This window comes from Anguilla rostrata, chromosome 4 (assembly GCF_018555375.3).
Source record: "Anguilla rostrata isolate EN2019 chromosome 4, ASM1855537v3, whole genome shotgun sequence".
Taxonomy (NCBI): Eukaryota; Metazoa; Chordata; class Actinopteri; order Anguilliformes; family Anguillidae; genus Anguilla; species Anguilla rostrata.
In genome coordinates, this window is record NC_057936.1 from 27528315 (window position 1) to 27545131 (window position 16817).

Here is a 16817-nt window from a genome sequence, read left to right on the forward strand (position 1 = left end):
ATGGGCAGTGATTTTCTTTCTTTTCATCTCTGCAGCACAAAAGATTAGGTTGAGGGCTACTATGTGTATACATTTGATGCTCTGGAGTGAACTGTGGTTATTGTGTTGTGAAGAATACGATCATCACAGATTGGCCCACTGGTCATTCAGCTGAGCTTCAAAGACACATCTGAGTACTGCATGTCAAATTGACACTTGTTGCTACTAGCCTTGTCACAGAAAGGGTATACAAATATTACCAGGGACCTGACTAATAAGTACAAAGAAATACAGCTCTTCTCTCTCCCCTGGCTCTGACATACTAGACTTTAACTCTTTCATTTTTATTTCTTTTAAATTCCAATTCTTCATTGTCTGTTCTAGGTCACAGTTTGGTTCAGACAATGTGACAGACAGTGGGGCACACAGCAAATGTGAGGGACAAGATGTCCGGACATGTTCTGTTGCCCTCCATTCAGTCAACAGCACGGTGTCTCTGATGATTTCCATTTCCGATGGTTCCAGCTCTGTGCAGTCACCAGTAATGGACATTGTCCCACTAAGTTTCTGTAAGTCCCACAAATCTGCTTGGCTGTTCACGATCTAGATGGTTGTCTCGCATATGTGTTGAACTGTATATTGATGTATTTGTGCATATTTTATTTCTTTATTCTTTGGTGGATCAGACTTTCTGTTGTTAGATATTGCCTGTTTCCAAAAAGCTGGTGTCCAAATTCAAAGCAAATGTCTTTATTTTCCAATTCCTTTTTCACAAAAATTGCTATTGGTATTTTATTGAAATATTTCAAATCCAAGTGAATGTTATTTTTTAACCATTTAGCTTACTGAGAAATACCACATTTTGAAAGATTCTTGTTGCCAAAACTAGCAAATCAATGAATGTTGAAAATTAAATCCTGTTGAATGATTTTATTGATTTTATGAATGCTGTCTACACAAACCCATTTCCTTCACTTCAGATGTTGTTACATATGGATTTATGATGGAATGCAAACAAACGTAAAATGCCACTGGATCACAATAGAACAATAGCACTTTATTTTCCCTTATGGCAGTAACGGCCATGGAAAATGGACAGATTTATTTATATTTCGCTGGAGTTTGATGATTTAGATGAGGCATGAAATTTATCATTTGAAAAATGACTTGATATAAAAAATTTGTTTTTGAGAAATAAAATCAGTTGCATTACATTAGTGCTGGCAAAAGCTCTGGACTTTGATCTGTATTTACACAACATCCTTAGCTTTGACTCACAATTAAACATTGAACTTACACATTTGCCTTTAATTTTATGTCATTTCTTTATGTATTGGCAAACGAACAAACAAATAAATAAAATTCCTCAATGTCATTCTCATTTCAGGTTATTTCTGCTTCAGTTTTTATAGTTTTCATGTCTCATTATTTCTTGGTAATTTTTCTTGTGTTGGTATGGTAACTCGTTCAAATTACAGCAGATCAAATTAAAAATGGAACTAGGAATGAATGATATGTAGGCTATTAGAGAATGCTTATCACTGCATTTGTACGCAAGAGAAAGAATACATTGAATGTGGTTAAATGAAATATAGCATCATGCTCTTATTGAAGCAGAGTGCAGTGTTAGCTGGGTACGCCTATTGTACACAGATCAATGCATCCCTCACTCTGGATGATGAGACATGGCCACTCGTAAATGTACTCAGACATTATGAACTTAGAAACAAGCAGGCACAGGTGTTTGCACAACTCCCAAAACCATGGCGATGCGTTCCAGATCTCCGGATGCTTAAAAACTAGGAGCGATGTTTGCGACGAATTGACCTCTTATGTGGCCTGAAGCTACATGGTGGATTTGAGAGTTGCAACATCGCTCTGTTTTTAATGCAGGGGCTAGCAAGTAGTAACACATACTGGAAGCACTACCACCCATGGAGAAAATGCCACCAGCATTAAATTGTACATTACAGCATTAAATATATATATATATATATATATATATATATATATATATATATATATAATATATGTGTATATATATGTGTGTGTGTGTGTGTGTGTGTGTGTGTGTGTGTGTGTATATGATGTCCTGTTGCATCGCAGATCTTGCATGTCAGACCTTGATCCTGTTGCATCGCATTGTGGGATTGTGAATTGAAAATGTGGTTTCAGTAACACATGTAATCATGTACATAATATGCACATTGTATGTGTATACTTCGAAATGCATGAACTTGTTGTGAAAAGCATAGTGACATTTTGAAGAGGTAATGAGATCTGCCTTAAAAAGACAATTGTGGATGACTGAACAGTTACTGATCAGTTTCTTATCTTTTTGTTTAGATATTCTACTGTAATACCCAGGCTGTGGTGTTGGTTTAGACCAGGACTGCTAGACTTGTGGTGCAGGATATAGTTTCTCAAGTGTCACTATGTTATGTTGAAGTTAATGTCAATGCATTTGATCAATCCCTTGTTGTGAATATTAGCATACACAAATGCATGAATGTAACTTTGTCAGATCTTGCAGTCAGAATCAAATGGAATTGATTGTTTTATGGTGCTTTACATTGTTCATACTGAGACACGCTCTAGGCCAAAGCATTACTTTTTTGAACTAAAGTACTTGCACAAATGGAAACAGATCAAGTGAAATTTGGAGGTGTGATATTAGTCATTGTCCTGACCCTATTTTTTATGGCTTTGCAGAATTAACAAGCATGCTTATTTCAATAATTCTCAGAACAGTAATTTGTGGCTGATTTTTTAAATTACCTACCTGTTTTTTAGCAACTTGTGTGGTCACTCCGCTGTTCTGCACTTTCAAAAATGGATTCTAAAAATAAACTTAGATCTAATGTAGTATACAGTCGCTATTCAGTGTACACATCTCTCTCATCTGTAACTAAAAGCATTTAACGTTCAGTACACAAAGGTTATCTACCATATTAGGGACAATCAGAGGAATCAGCACTTAATGGGTGATCTTTATTAAAATTGGCAATGTTTCTATTCTGGAAAATCAATTATCAGTAACTCCTCAGCCTGGTCTATGTTTCTCTCATTGCTCACAATTGTATCTGTTTGTGCTGTACTCTGTGTTCTCCAGTGAAACCAGATCCCCCATTGAACCTGCAGTATCACATGACTATAGAAGGGGAGCTGAGATTGAGCTGGACCCATGTTCTACCCAGCGCTGAACGCTTTGTCTACGACATCCGCTACTCCTCCAGCTCCTTGCACTCCTGGATGGTACGACCCAACAGAACATATTCACTTTTTTGATGCTCACAATATATATAATAGATACAGTGTAAAAAATGACATGGGAAAGTGAATATTACATATCATGTATGCAGTAAAATTTGGTTTCATACAATTGACCTTTATTTCACAGCTTTACTAGCAAACCCTACAAATGTTGGTTAAGGTCGTTGGAATTTTAAGATGCTAACTGTGTTAATGTAGACCTTTGATACAACCTTTGTATTGTAGTATTAGTCCCAAGCGAAAGATGCCATATTTTCTTGCAGCCGGAATGAGCTGCTCAGGTCTGAAATGAGAGAGGTCTAAAACTGTCAAGTGTACTGTCTGATGACAGCAGTGTGTTGGTCTCCACAGCGCATGAGTGCAGAGGGTGCTCCTGGTGCCTCCCTTAAGGGGCTTAGTGTAGGGCTTAACTACACTGTCCAGGTGCGCTGCAAGACCCCAGGCAACCAAGGCGTGTGGAGTGACTGGAGCCGCCCCCTTTACGTCTACCTAAACGGTGAGCGGGGTGGGGGGGAGGTTTCTTACTGTCTCAATTTATATTAGGTGTTGCTATTGTGGCAGAATGGAGTTGAGGGAAAGTACTTGGATAAGGTCTAACACTTCAGCTTTGTGACTCCTCACCTGAATTGACTCAGAAGCATATACTGCTTTGTTGATGATTGGCAGAGCATTAAGCTCCTGATGCTTATTAGCGGTATCAAGGAAATATACGTTTATGCAAATATAACTTAAGTGCTAAAGTGGGCACTTATTTCTTCATGGGGCTATTTACTGCAAGGGCCCCAAAGTTATAAAGAGGTTTAGATGATGTTGGCTGAATCCCCATCATCATGTTATTGTCTGTCATCATGATGTTTATCTAGCATTGGGCGTCATGTTAACTGCCATCATAAAGTTGCAGTGCTTTTCTCTTGATACAACACCATTGGTTCCAGTTTTGTATTTTTGTAATTTGTTGTGAAAGGCAAACCTTCTGGATTTTTAAGGGGTTTTAAGTTTCTAAGGGGTTTCTTAAAAAACTGCTCTCAAGTGACAATATACTGATGCTTTTACATGACTTTTCTATGAATGCCTCAGTGTTTGCGCTGGGCTAGAAATAGCTTTTGACAATGCCATTGGAAGCAGACAGGCTTTTCTTTGACATCAGGTTGGTCTGAGTGAATGACTAGCTTCCATTATGTCATATTGTATCGATAAGAGATGCATCAGCCAAAAACTTTTGGCTTTTACTGCTTCTCATTCATTTGTGTTCTCCATATATATGTGCAACTAGCCCTGGAGCCTAAATAGCAGTTAAAGACAAAAACATTATCACTGCTCATTGATGTTTTCTTCACAAGAACAACAACCACATAACGAACAGGTCTCTCACGGCAAGAGACCTGCATCTAATTTTGCCCTTAATGGCTTATGTTATGTGCATCTAGTAGGGTCTCCATGGCCATTTTGTCCCACAATACAGACAGGGAGTGGAGATGACTGTCTCTCGCTGAGTTATACTCTCAACAACAGTCATGAGTCAGTGGTCTCAGTGTATGTATACTGTGTGCTGCCTGTGTCATCACCAGTGAATGTGGGGGCAGAAGTCATTCACAATGCCCTTTTCATGAATGCATGCCTCCATTTACAGTCTGTTGTGGTTTTGAAAGAAAAAAATCAGTATACCGATTCTGTTGGTGGGGACCTTTGCAGAATGTGCTCTTTGTATACAAATATATAGCTTTTCAGAAATGGAAAGTTATGCAGTTGGCTTGGCCACTGCTAATTAATTGTTTATTTTTCTCTCAGGGGTAGGAGGCACCTTAAGTGCTTTCTGTGGGTCCTTGTTTTAGCCAGTTGCTATAGAAACTAATTACAAACCCAAAGGACAGTCCAATGCAGCCAATTGAAAACATCCCCGGGCTTAATCTGTCCGTAAATCTAACTGGAATTGTTTTTTTTTGTTTTTTTTTTACAGAACTGTTATCGTATGCATTGCTTGCTGTGTTCTCAGAATCCTCATTGTTCCAGATCATAAACCTTAAAATGACAGCCTTTTCTTTTGCTGTGTCATGTTTATTGCAGAAGTGAGTTATATCCCTGAAAGATTATTCACCAGCACGGGGTCCAACGTCACAATTTACTGCATTTTTAACAACCGAAGCCACAGTGCTAAAAATGCAGTTTGGTGGCTGAGCTACCAGAAAGTTCCAGAGAGCCAGTACACCATTATCAGTGACCATGTGAGCAGTGTCACTTTGCTGAACGTGAAACCACTGAAACAACGAGGATATGACATCCTCCACTGCTGCCAACGAGAGGGAGAGAAGTCACTGTGCAGCTTCCCCTATGCCCAGATTTACGTTAAGGGTAAGCTATGTCTGGGCTGTGTTCCTATGCCTTCTTGGTGTCCATCTTGGGAAGTCTAACCCTTTTAGGTTGCACTCCGAACTCTTTATTTTAAAATATTTACTCTATTTCTTATTACCTTCTGGAGGAAACACTGAGCCCCCAAATTATGGGGTGGTCAAAGAATGCTGCAAGGATCATGTTTCTTTAATTTGAAGTTTGAATGCAATCTGTAACATTTAATTGAAATCCTTGATTGATTTTAATGTCTACATAGCTAATGTTTGTTGAGGCCTGACAGTTGAAATGACATTTTTTGAAGCAGTTCCAGTGGAAACCAACACCGTGCGATTTGGTTTTGTTACATGGAAAATACAATTGTTGACCTTTGTCTTTAGGCTAGACTTAATAAAATTCTTCATTTTTTTCTGGTTGTGAGTTGTATATTTTGATAAAGATTTTTTTTGCCAATCAACAAATTTGGCGATTTATTTGATAATTGATATCTTTGACAATCTTTGAATTGATATCTTAATTACCAATTTAAATCACATTAATATATATATTAATAAGTGAGAAGTTTTAACTGTTGATATAGCTGTGTTCTGTTGGATGTTAAAAGAGGGTGTCCCGACGTGGTTATTTTGAACAGATATCAGCGTTGCCATATCCTGTGAAGTCGATGGCGATCTCACAGCCATGACCTGCACCTGGAATACCAGCCAATGGGCTGAGGTCAGGTGTCTCTATCAGTAAGTGAACCAGAGAGTTTTTTTTTTTATTAAAAAAAATGTCTTTGCTGTAATACATTTCTTTGTACTGACATTAGGCAGAGCTAGCATAGTAGCTCTTTATACTAAAATCTGCTGTGATGTGTGTGTGTGTACAGAAGGCATATGCTTCCCTGTGAAGAGGAGATGGAATTGCCTCCTGCTGTGGAGTGTCCTGTGTTGGGGGCAAAGAGTTGTAGACTTGAGCCCCTATTCCTGACCTCTTGCTACATAATGTGGGTAGAAGGAAGGGAGCAGGAGGGCACGGTCAAGTCCCACCCTATCTATATCCTGCCCATGGACTTGGGTGAGTCCAGTGGCTTTTTCCCAATACATTTCTTGTGGCTACATTTTGTCTTCTGTGTCAAGAAAATATATTTCTCAAGTCCTGTTTTTTAGTTATCTTGGAAGTTAAATAATCCATTCTGATGAAGGCTGCAATGCTGCACCCTTTACAAATATTTAAATTAACTTTTTTTGTTGTTCTTGTAATTTCATGTTGCATGTTTTCCATTGCGGAACCTAAAAGCCACTGGCCACTATTTTGTTATTGACTTTTTTTTACTTACATACAAAGGTGTGACTCCTTGATTTGATACAATTCATGGTCAGTTGTCAAGGGCAAGCAGTCACTGCCAGTTGGCAGGGCCAGAATAAACATTACCTGACACCTTGCCTCCTGTACATGTGAAGGGCAAAGGTACTAAACTGATACATCTTTTGGCTAAAATAATTTATACGTAGTACGACATAGAAATAGCTTGTTTGATGCAGTGTATATTATATTTACCTGGAGGTGAACAAACTGTATCAGCTACATTTTCAATGAGTGCACAGACCAAGAATTCTTGACCCTGCTGTGTGCTACTCTTTACATGGACATTGATGATTTCTGTTAGCAACTGCAGCGATTCTAAGAAGCATGTATTGCAATGAGGCCGTGCAAAATTAGCGAGTGTTCTCTTTGGCTCCCTCTCGACCCCCTCTCCAGTGAAGCCCCATCCTCCATTTGATCTGGGAGCCACCTTTCTGCCGGATGCTCATCTAAGTATCTGGTGGAAGAGGCCTGAACTGCCTGTCTATGAGCTCCAGTTTGAGGTCCGGTACTCAGTGGACAAAGATGACACACTGCAAAAGGTAGCTTTTCTTCCTGGATTTTCAGCCTTCAGCTGCAGGGGTGGACAGAATTAGAATTTGTAGTATTGCCCGTGATCTGAAGTATTTCTGTTCTATCTTCCCTGAACATTGCTTACATTTTATGAGAGAAATCATCAATGCACTTCAGCATGGCTGGGAGCCGACGATCAATTTGCCTTTTCACTGAAAGGGCTTCATAATTTTAGTGAATAACAAACCGCCGAGGCAGCACTTTTTGATCCATTATCTGGGTAATTAATTCTTCTGTTTAACTTCCAGCAGAATTGCTTGAGGGGCTGTGAATGACATTTTTGTAGTTTAAAGCGGATGGATGTGATGAACAGCCCTTCCCTTTCTCGTTTGTTCCTCTTCACAGGTAATCAGGTCCGTGTCCAATCAGTCAGCCGTGGTCCCGGTTGTGGATCCGTGTGTGGTGTACACCATTCAGGCACGCTGCAAGCGGCTTGCTGGACCTGGATTCTGGAGTGATTGGAGCAGCCCCTACTATACCACCATTAATAATATCAAAGGTAATCTGGATAACCTTAGCTACTTTTGCATGTGGGTGGAAATGTAATATAATGGCTACGGAACTGGGGCCTCATAAAATGGTCTTATGATTAAATTGTATCTTAAATAGTAGCTTACGCAGAAAACCATGACTAAGTAGTTATTCATAAAATCCTACTTTGACGTGGATATGATGTCATCACTACATTAATTACTTAAGTTAATTACCTGCTGGTTATCTGGTACTGCGCATGTGAGGACTACTTGCAAATTCCTGAAGTGGGCTGTATTCGCACTTTCAGATAATTCAGAAAAACTGTAAGAATACAAAGGCTGTGTAAGTTACTCTGGATAAGAGCATCTGCTAAATGCCTGTGAGGTAACAGTGTGCTTTTAAAAAAAAAAACTATTGTGTATGATAAATGTCATTAATAACAGTAGTCTAGTTTTTTGTCACTAAGAGAGAGTGGTATGTAATAATCACCCATTATCATACCCTGAGGCTGTTAAGGATCTGTCAACTTAAAATCCTGCCATAAAATCCTGCCAGGCTTTAAACTTGACATAAATATCATGTTTTGAGCATCTCCCATGATACATTGGACTGATTCTGAAAGCAGACGTATAGTATGCCAAAAGTTACGGCAGGTGCCGTATGCTTCAGATAATTTTTTGAGAGAGTATGAATGAACCTAAACGTCACATCTGCTATTCCAGCACCTGAACAGGGACCTGATTTCTGGAGAGTACTTCAGGAATATCCCAAACTGAATCAGACACATGTCACTCTTCTCTTCACGGTAGGTGTATCTTTCCCTTGAGTCTTCCTGTCAAAACGGCACGTGAAGCTAATTCCACACTGCTGCGTTGTGTAAGAGTACGTGGAGCAAACACATAACAGTTTTTCTCCTTCCCCAGCTTTCGCAGAGCGAGGGCCCCTTCTGTTGCGTGGAGGGACTTACAGTTAAGCACCAGACCTCCAGGGGCTCTGTTTGGTCGGAGAATTTAGGCCGTGTCTCCACCTACTCCTTTTCCTGGACTGAAGATGTCCACACTGTCACTGTCCTGGCCCACAATGCCCTTGGATCTTCAACCAAGAACAGCAACATGACACTGACCAGACACACCAAATGTGAGCAAAATCCAAGCAAAAAGGCCTACAGGTTCATGTTATTTCAGGACCTTAGATAAGGACATAATCTGTTACGTTTGGCACATGCCACTGTAGTACTTTGAGAAATTACTATTCCTTGCTAGTAATTTCCTTACCAAAAGGAAACTCGATTAAATGTGTATCAAATTAGTTTTGTGGTACAGTTCTTTACAGTCTCAGTAGGAAGAAGTGTTAAACAGCATTACCAGTGTATTCAACATATAGACACATATTTGTTCCAGATCACAATGGCATGCAGTTATTTGTATGGTGTGATTCAACGTGCAATTAAATAATGTGTAACATTATATTGCAATTAGTTCTGATCAAGTAATTCGATTGGAGAAAAGGCATTCCATGAGTGCTGATATACAGTACAAAAGCACTGGAACTTTTTACTGTAACATATCACTCTGCTTTATTTACATGGTTGAAATATTCTTTTTTTTTAATGGAATCATGAAAGAACTATAGTTGTTGGCAGAGCCAAATAAATGAAAAAATCCTTATTTGTTGTCTCAATCATTACTGATTGATCATTTATAGGCTAGTAGAACTGTTGTATAATAGCAATGTCATACTCGAAGTTGTGCTATTATACTGTATATCAGCATAATATGATGTCAATATGGTGATATTCTCATGTGATATAGCTTAAATATACAATAGGAGCTGCAGTTCATAAAACAGTGTGTAAGACACCTCTCAACCAACAGAGGGTGAGATTTCCACTTGTTCCTCAGTTTCAGTGTGCTGTCACTGCTATTAAATCTTCATGGATAAATTTGCTCAATTTTTCTCTGTGTCCAGCGCAATCCGTCCACTCGTTTAGCTCAATGATGGTAAACAGCAGCTGTGTGGCACTCTCCTGGACCCTGTTCCCAAACAGCTCTGCTCCGTCCTCATTTGTAATCCAGTGGAGCGGCCAAAGCAGGAGCAGGCAGCAGGACAAGCAGGGGGGGAGAGTGAAGTGGGTGCGGGTTCCCCCCAACAACCGTGCCTTTCACCTACATGGTAGGCCTGCTCTCGTACTGTGTTACAGTATACCGCATGTCAACTGTCATCAGTCATGGTCTTGTAGATATTCAGCGTCTGTTGAATATGAACTGTATTGCAGTCAACTGAGTTCAATACAAACTAGAAATACTAACTGCAACTGAGATAAATCACTCCAAGTCAATTAAGCATTCAGTACATCATTGTAATAGGATTATCCTAAGTTTATTTACACCAGAGTAAATTGTGTTTTCTTGGTCTAGTTTATATTGCACAGTGGAAACATTTTCTGAAATTCATTATCACTAAGGAGTAAGGTCTTTAGCACCTTGCAAAACAAAAATGCATCTTTAGCACCTTGCATAACAGTGTGAAATATAATGCATCTGCCGATTTGTACATTTCAGCATGTGCACATAGAGCACAAATTCTTCACTATAAGTAAAATATGAGGAACAGTACTTTGTCAAATCACACAAACCAACTTGGTGCTCAAGGCTATTTCCTTGAGGTCTAGAAGAGCTGTAGAGTAACAGAGGCTGAGGGAATAAAGAAGAATATGGATGAAAAATGAGACAGCAATGGGCAGGATTCAGTCAAATGCACTTAGACCCTGAACAATTCAGTGAAAGCCTCTGGATCCAGTGCCTTACCTCAATAAAGGCTACTTTGCTTACACTGTCTCAATATGGCAAAGCAGGAGGTTTGTACCGAATGGAAATTAGATTTCATGGAGACTTTGACACTTATTGATATGAAAATAAAATGCCCACCTTTTGGGTTGCATATTTTAAAGCATGCTGAATTCAGTTAAGTGTTTTTCAGAAATTTTTATTAAGTAGTGGGAAATAGACTGTTGCAACTTAAAGATAACCAGGTATTCAAATGTATGTATTTTTTAAATATGAAGTTAATTTTAATTGTTTTTCATTACATACAAATGCGTAAAAATGTCCAACTTCACTTGTGTTGCTTACAAATTTTGCCAAATGTTTATAAATGCAGTTTCTTCCAGCAGTCTGTTTTGTAACAGCATACCTCTATGAGGACCCATGCAAATAAGGTTGTTGATTTGGAGAGGCACAATGTTATTCAGTTATGAACAGACCCAAAAGCGCTATTTAAACAGTTTGGTTACATATATTTTTCCTATTGCAAATATAAACTATTTTTAAACTATTTACAATCTTTAGTACGTTCACTTGCTCTTTAAAAAGCTCCCACCTCCAGCCTGGGCACCACAGATTTTAGTCTAATTTGATTGTGTTTAATTGTATGTGCCTTAAAATGGGCCAAATGCTTCTAGGAGAATGAGAAATTGTTATCATTCTAATAAAATGGCCATTCATATTTATAAATAATAATAGTATGCAATGATGATAGGGTGATGTAGATGTGGTTAATGTTAGATGACAAAGCCTTAATCAATATTTTAGCAGTTCTGAGAGTGTAAAATAGCAAACAACAGTCAGTGGGAAATGTTGCACATATGCCTTTCTTACTGTAAGTACAGTACAATTTGAGTTTTAGTTTAATCTCTTGTCTGAGCAAACGGCATTATTTGGAATGTTATATTGGATGACAAGTCTTCTTTCCTACGGAAGATAGAATTAACAGTTAAGCATCTGGGTGAACCAGTGGTAAAACAGAAAGGGCTGATGTGAAGAGATATGCCCCATTCACTCTATGTTTATGACACTCTATGACACAGTACTCTCAGAAGTGATGAGACTTGCTTTCTGCCTGTGTGCTTAGATACAGTGTGAAAGCAAGATGCTATTGGCTTCTTGGCTGCATTGGTCGGCGCTCCACAGTCATCTCAAGCTGGAACGTTATATGTTGTTCTCAGCTTTTGAGCCCCCTCTAGTGGAAAAGAGTGTGCCCTGTAAAATGCTAAAAAAAATAAAAATAAAATAAAATGAGACAGAACCTTGCTGTCCATTTATTGCTTGATGAAGAAATATTAAAACCTTTTTCATTCAGGACATGGTGTCATACTGAGTGTAAGATGAATGGTGCAATTGATGTCTGTGTATTCCTGCGATTCATTTGACATTTCTTTGGAATCTTCCACAGAAACCTTCTTTGCCTCAGAGGAATACCAGTTTATTTTGTATCCAATATTTGAGAATACTGAAGGAGAGCCCATCTACGCCAAAGGCAAGCCTGGTTGTTTGAGACTAGTTTTCTGACTAAAGAACACTAGCAGGTTTATTTTTTCACTCGCTGACTGTTGACTTTTTCCACCAGAAGACAGGGGGCGCCCCAGGGGAGACCATGCGGCCTACATGCTCCTGCTGATTATCACCTTCCTGTCAGTGGTCTTGTTTGTGACACTCGCCGTCTCCCAGAATCAGTACGAACTTTTTCTTGGCTTTTGAGAGTATACCCCTTATTCCACCAATATTTGAAATTGAAATATAATATGCCACCGTGATCTTAAACAGAGAAGAGATCTTAAAATGGAAGAATCACACAGTATAGTACTATGTCCAGATAACTACTAATTAGTTAATGCTAAAAAACTAAATTTTCAGGAAACAAGCAAAGGATTTTAGACTAGTGCAGGTATGCAAAGTTTATCTGCAGTGATAAAGTACATGCAGATTTACTTACACGAATAGGGAGAGGATGATTTCTGTTTGGGTATCCATTAGAAACTTACATAAATATTATTTCATCATGTAAATGTGTTATTTGCGCTGTGGGAAACCTGTCTGAATAATTTATCCACAAACAGGATGGTGAATTTTGAAAATAGGTCTTGAGAACATTGAAATTATATACTCCTTGATTGATATCTGCATATTAGCTCTTCAAAAATAGTATTTGTCTAGATATATCTAGCAGAAATGTCATTGCAGTCCCCAAAAATTGAAATTTGTAAATACAAAATGTTGATCGCTGGAGAGCCCCACACTGTTTTACCTTAAACTTATTTTTTCTTCCAAATTTTATCATATAATTAAGATAATCTGACCAAAATGATATCTGCTGTCCAAAATGATATGATCCGCTTTTTTGGACTTTGAAATATTCAGCTGTGCAAACTTACTCTTTTTACACCACTGACGGGGGGTAATAAATATTGATCCCTCTCACTGAGTTAATTGTCACTAAAAAGCTGCTGAAGGATGACATTTACACAAAGAGAAAGCCCACATGAGTTAAATTATTCAGTGGCCTGGTCTTGTAACCCAGTGAGAAAGGAACAGGGGAAGGGTGAGTAGGAAGCTTACAGACCTGAAAGACAGGCACTCCATATAGTCCTGAATACAGACGTGAGATCAGTTAATAAAATCTGTTACCTGCAAGCAGACTTTCTCCGAGTTTGACCATTTCCTTCATTTTTCACAGAATGAGGAAGCTGGTGTGGAAAGATGTTCCCAACCCCAACAACTGCTCCTGGGCCCAGGGGGTGGATTTTAGGAAGGTGAGAAGACTTTTGCTTTGGGGCAAGAATCAAGAATTCGGGGCATGTCAGGGTTACAATCTGCGTCTTGTACATTTTGGCTGTTTGAATCATTATTTTAAAACATTTCACTTGTAGACAGACCTGGGTCCAATAATTATTTGAAATCATTTAAACCCTTTAGACACCAGCTGCTGCAAAGCACTGACAATTTTAAAAGAAATGACTTAACTAGCATTCAGAAAAAAATTCTTCCATTAGATTGCAGATTTTTGTCACTGACCTGTCTCATTGAAAGTGCTTCACTCTGAAAGAGTGTTTAAATTTGCCAGCATCTAAGGAGCTATGGCATTCAGTTATGTATTTGACCCATGTCTGGTTTCAAGGGAATATCTCAAAGGTTATAAGACATAGAGGGATCATTTAAATCATACTGACAGTGTCATGTGAACCCCATAATTGAACAAGCTTTTGCCAGATGTGGCTTGACATACTTTCACATGATTCTTAATAAATTTACTAGTTGATCTCTATTAAGCCTGAAGTGACTGATTCATGATTACTGACAGGCTCTGCTATTATAACATAAATAAACTATGAATCTATGAAGGCGACTCCTCCATAAATCATGAGGACAGTACAGGCATGTTGTAGGCATAGCTTTGGTAGGGGGCCTCCGAGGAGAATCAATATTGAATGAGACCAGCGATGTCAAATGTACAGTAAGTCCTGAAAACATGTGGTTGGCATTATGGAATGCCTTTAATGTGAAGATACAAAGAAATTAAGTAGTCGGTATGCTTATGTGATGACACGGTAATGTGATGACACGGTAGTTGAACAAGAAATGATTGTGTAACAGCAAGAAAGTAATGTGTAGCTGCTGTGGAAGTCTGCATTGTTACAAATCATTCTTGACATACTGTACATAAAGGGGTAAGGTTTACTGAGGAGTTCAGTTTAGGGCTGGGGTTGGGATTGTTAGGGTTATGTTTTGGGGTATGACAATCAGCTCTGTTCATGTTACTCAATTAAAGCTTCTGTTTTTGCACATAAAATATTACACACATGGTTAATAAATAGTGGTGCCACAATATATTTACAAGGGTAAGTTGGTGGGAGTATTGACTTATTTGGTCTTCTTAAGATTAGAAGGGGAATTTACCGAAGCAATCAGTTCTCACTGTGAGTGTACTCAACTGACACATACTCAATAAGTGCAGTTATTGAAGGCTCTGCAGGGCTCCATCTGTCAAAAGCAGCAAATATTTGTGTATGCTGGTCACAAGACTGACTGTATTTTCTTTACTGTTTCAAGGCAGAGACCATCGAAAGCCTTTTCCGACACCCTGAGCGACTGATATCCTGCCCTCTGCTCCTGGAGTCGGAGACTATATCTGAGGCTGTAATTGTGGAAAAGACAAGCCCTGCGGTCCAAAACAATGAGAGGGATCAAGTCTTGGGCAAAGCCGGACAGGGGGAGACGGCCTCCTCTCTGCCCCCCTGTGGAAACACTGAGGAGCCCCCGGTCCAGGAGACATCCCTTTCCCCCGGTTCCCCGGATGACTCAGCCCAGTCCAGAATCAGCTACGCCATGGTTCTGTTCCCAGGGACACCTGGCCTCCTGTACAAGCAGCAGGAGAGCCTGAGCAGCTCCTCTGATGAGGGAAACTTCTCCGCCAACAACTCTGATATCTCTGGCTCCTTTCCTGGGGGCTTGTGGGAGCTGGAGAATCCCCCGTCCAATGACTCCGATCCCCGACACTCCTGCTGCTACAACTCTGCTGAGGAGTTCTCTGAAACTTCAGATCAGGAGGACGAAGTCTTGGATGGAACAGGTGCAGGAAAAGAACTCTACTACCTGGGCATGACCTCGCAAAGTGAAGAAGAAGAAGAAGATGAAAAGCAAGGTGAGGATGAAGAGGAGGAGGAGGAGGAGGAGGTAGGGGCGAGGTACCCAGGAGAGGATGCTCAAGAGCTCCCTCTGGAGTCCAGCCCCCTGCTTGGTCGTTGGGATCCCAGATTGGACCGGACTGACGCGGCAGCTAAGGGCCCTCCACTGTACGTGCCACAGTTCCGAACTGCGTCCAGGAAGTCCCAGCAGGCCAAAGCAAAGGAGCGGAGTGGAGTGGAGTCCCTCCAGGTCTGAAAGGTTCTGAACTGGGTCCGGGGTGCTGAGCTGGTCTTACTGTGGCTACAGAGGCCACATGTCGGATCTCCATTCTGAACTGTGTCTCACTGTCTGACTGAAGGGCTGCACAAGCCTGTCATTGTGCATCTTTCAGATAAAGGAATGTAGCCCATGTGTGTTAAGAGGAATTCTGACACCCATATGGCACTTTATGCTGTGTTGAAAGGTAAGCAAAGCTTAAACAGGGGTGTGGGTAAGTGCTTTTAGTAGACTGATCTGTAAAAGACAAGCAGATGTTGGGTAATGTTACAAAGGGTGATTTCTGCCGCAGTCCGCACACTCCTGTTGATTAATGAGACATGATGCTCATTGTTACCAGGACACAGATCGTATTGGAAGCGTGCTTTAAAATAATTTGCATGGAGAAAAATGCTTAAAAAAAATGTCTGTTTTTTCTTTTTCAAATGTCCTATATTTGCAAATTTGGTTTCTTCAAACAGTGCGCCATTTATTTTCTGTGTGCTATTTTGTATTGAAATCAGTTGATCAATGTGAAATAGAAATAGCGAGGACAGATTTAAAATGGATTTAATGACTAAAGAGGTTTGCACTGGTTTGTCTATGGTGAATACTTTGTGAGAGTGTACATAAAGATGATCATATATTTTTGTGGGTAAAATAAAGTATTTATTGCCAGTTTTATCGACTCAATTGTGCAAGATTTGAAATGTCTCTTTTCACTTAAAATAACAGGCAGTGCCTCAGTAGACAGTTGATAGTTTGTGTTTCTTCTGGAGACAAATGCTCTCCATCTTTCTACCGCTAGCTACTCAGAACAAAGACGGAAGGAAAGCAGACAGTGCAGTGGTTTAAAATTAAGATAAGAGAGCTGCATAATTCTGTCCAAACAGAAAAGGTTTGTCACTGTGAATGTAGCCTCCCATAATTGCAAAACTATAAAGTGGAACAATGAAGACAGAAATTATAAAATGGAAGTTGAAATCTTAGTGAACCATGTATTATGTTCCAGTATATTGTGTTTAGATATATAATACGCAGCAAAGGTATCAGGACAATGACAAAACTTTTGGAATAAAGCATTGAATATGAGGTTATAGCATCAGTGTT

The 16817-nt window shown here is 39.5% G+C and overlaps 1 protein-coding gene across 9 annotated transcripts in view; it reads left to right on the plus strand.

Annotated features, from left to right (window-relative positions):
- lepr (leptin receptor) overlaps window positions 1–16389 on the plus strand; it is a 37977-nt gene extending 21588 nt beyond the window's left edge. For 7 of the 9 annotated variants that reach the window (XM_064331946.1, XM_064331949.1, XM_064331947.1 and 4 more), the window contains 15 exons: window positions 364–548; window positions 3092–3234; window positions 3604–3748; window positions 5317–5601; window positions 6233–6332; window positions 6470–6657; window positions 7342–7487; window positions 7864–8017; window positions 8715–8797; window positions 8916–9129; window positions 9961–10164; window positions 12223–12306; window positions 12397–12502; window positions 13504–13579; window positions 14877–16389. In XM_064331946.1, coding sequence (XP_064188016.1) covers window positions 364–548; window positions 3092–3234; window positions 3604–3748; window positions 5317–5601; window positions 6233–6332; window positions 6470–6657; window positions 7342–7487; window positions 7864–8017; window positions 8715–8797; window positions 8916–9129; window positions 9961–10164; window positions 12223–12306; window positions 12397–12502; window positions 13504–13579; window positions 14877–15707 — 2944 coding nt within the window. In that variant the 3' untranslated portion in view covers window positions 15708–16389. The remainder of the gene's footprint in view (window positions 1–363; window positions 549–3091; window positions 3235–3603; window positions 3749–5316; window positions 5602–6232; window positions 6333–6469; window positions 6658–7341; window positions 7488–7863; window positions 8018–8714; window positions 8798–8915; window positions 9130–9960; window positions 10165–12222; window positions 12307–12396; window positions 12503–13503; window positions 13580–14876) is intronic. The other 2 variants (XM_064331950.1, XM_064331954.1) reach the window with 1 other exon arrangement.
- The last annotated feature ends 428 nt before the right edge of the window (window positions 16390–16817 follow it).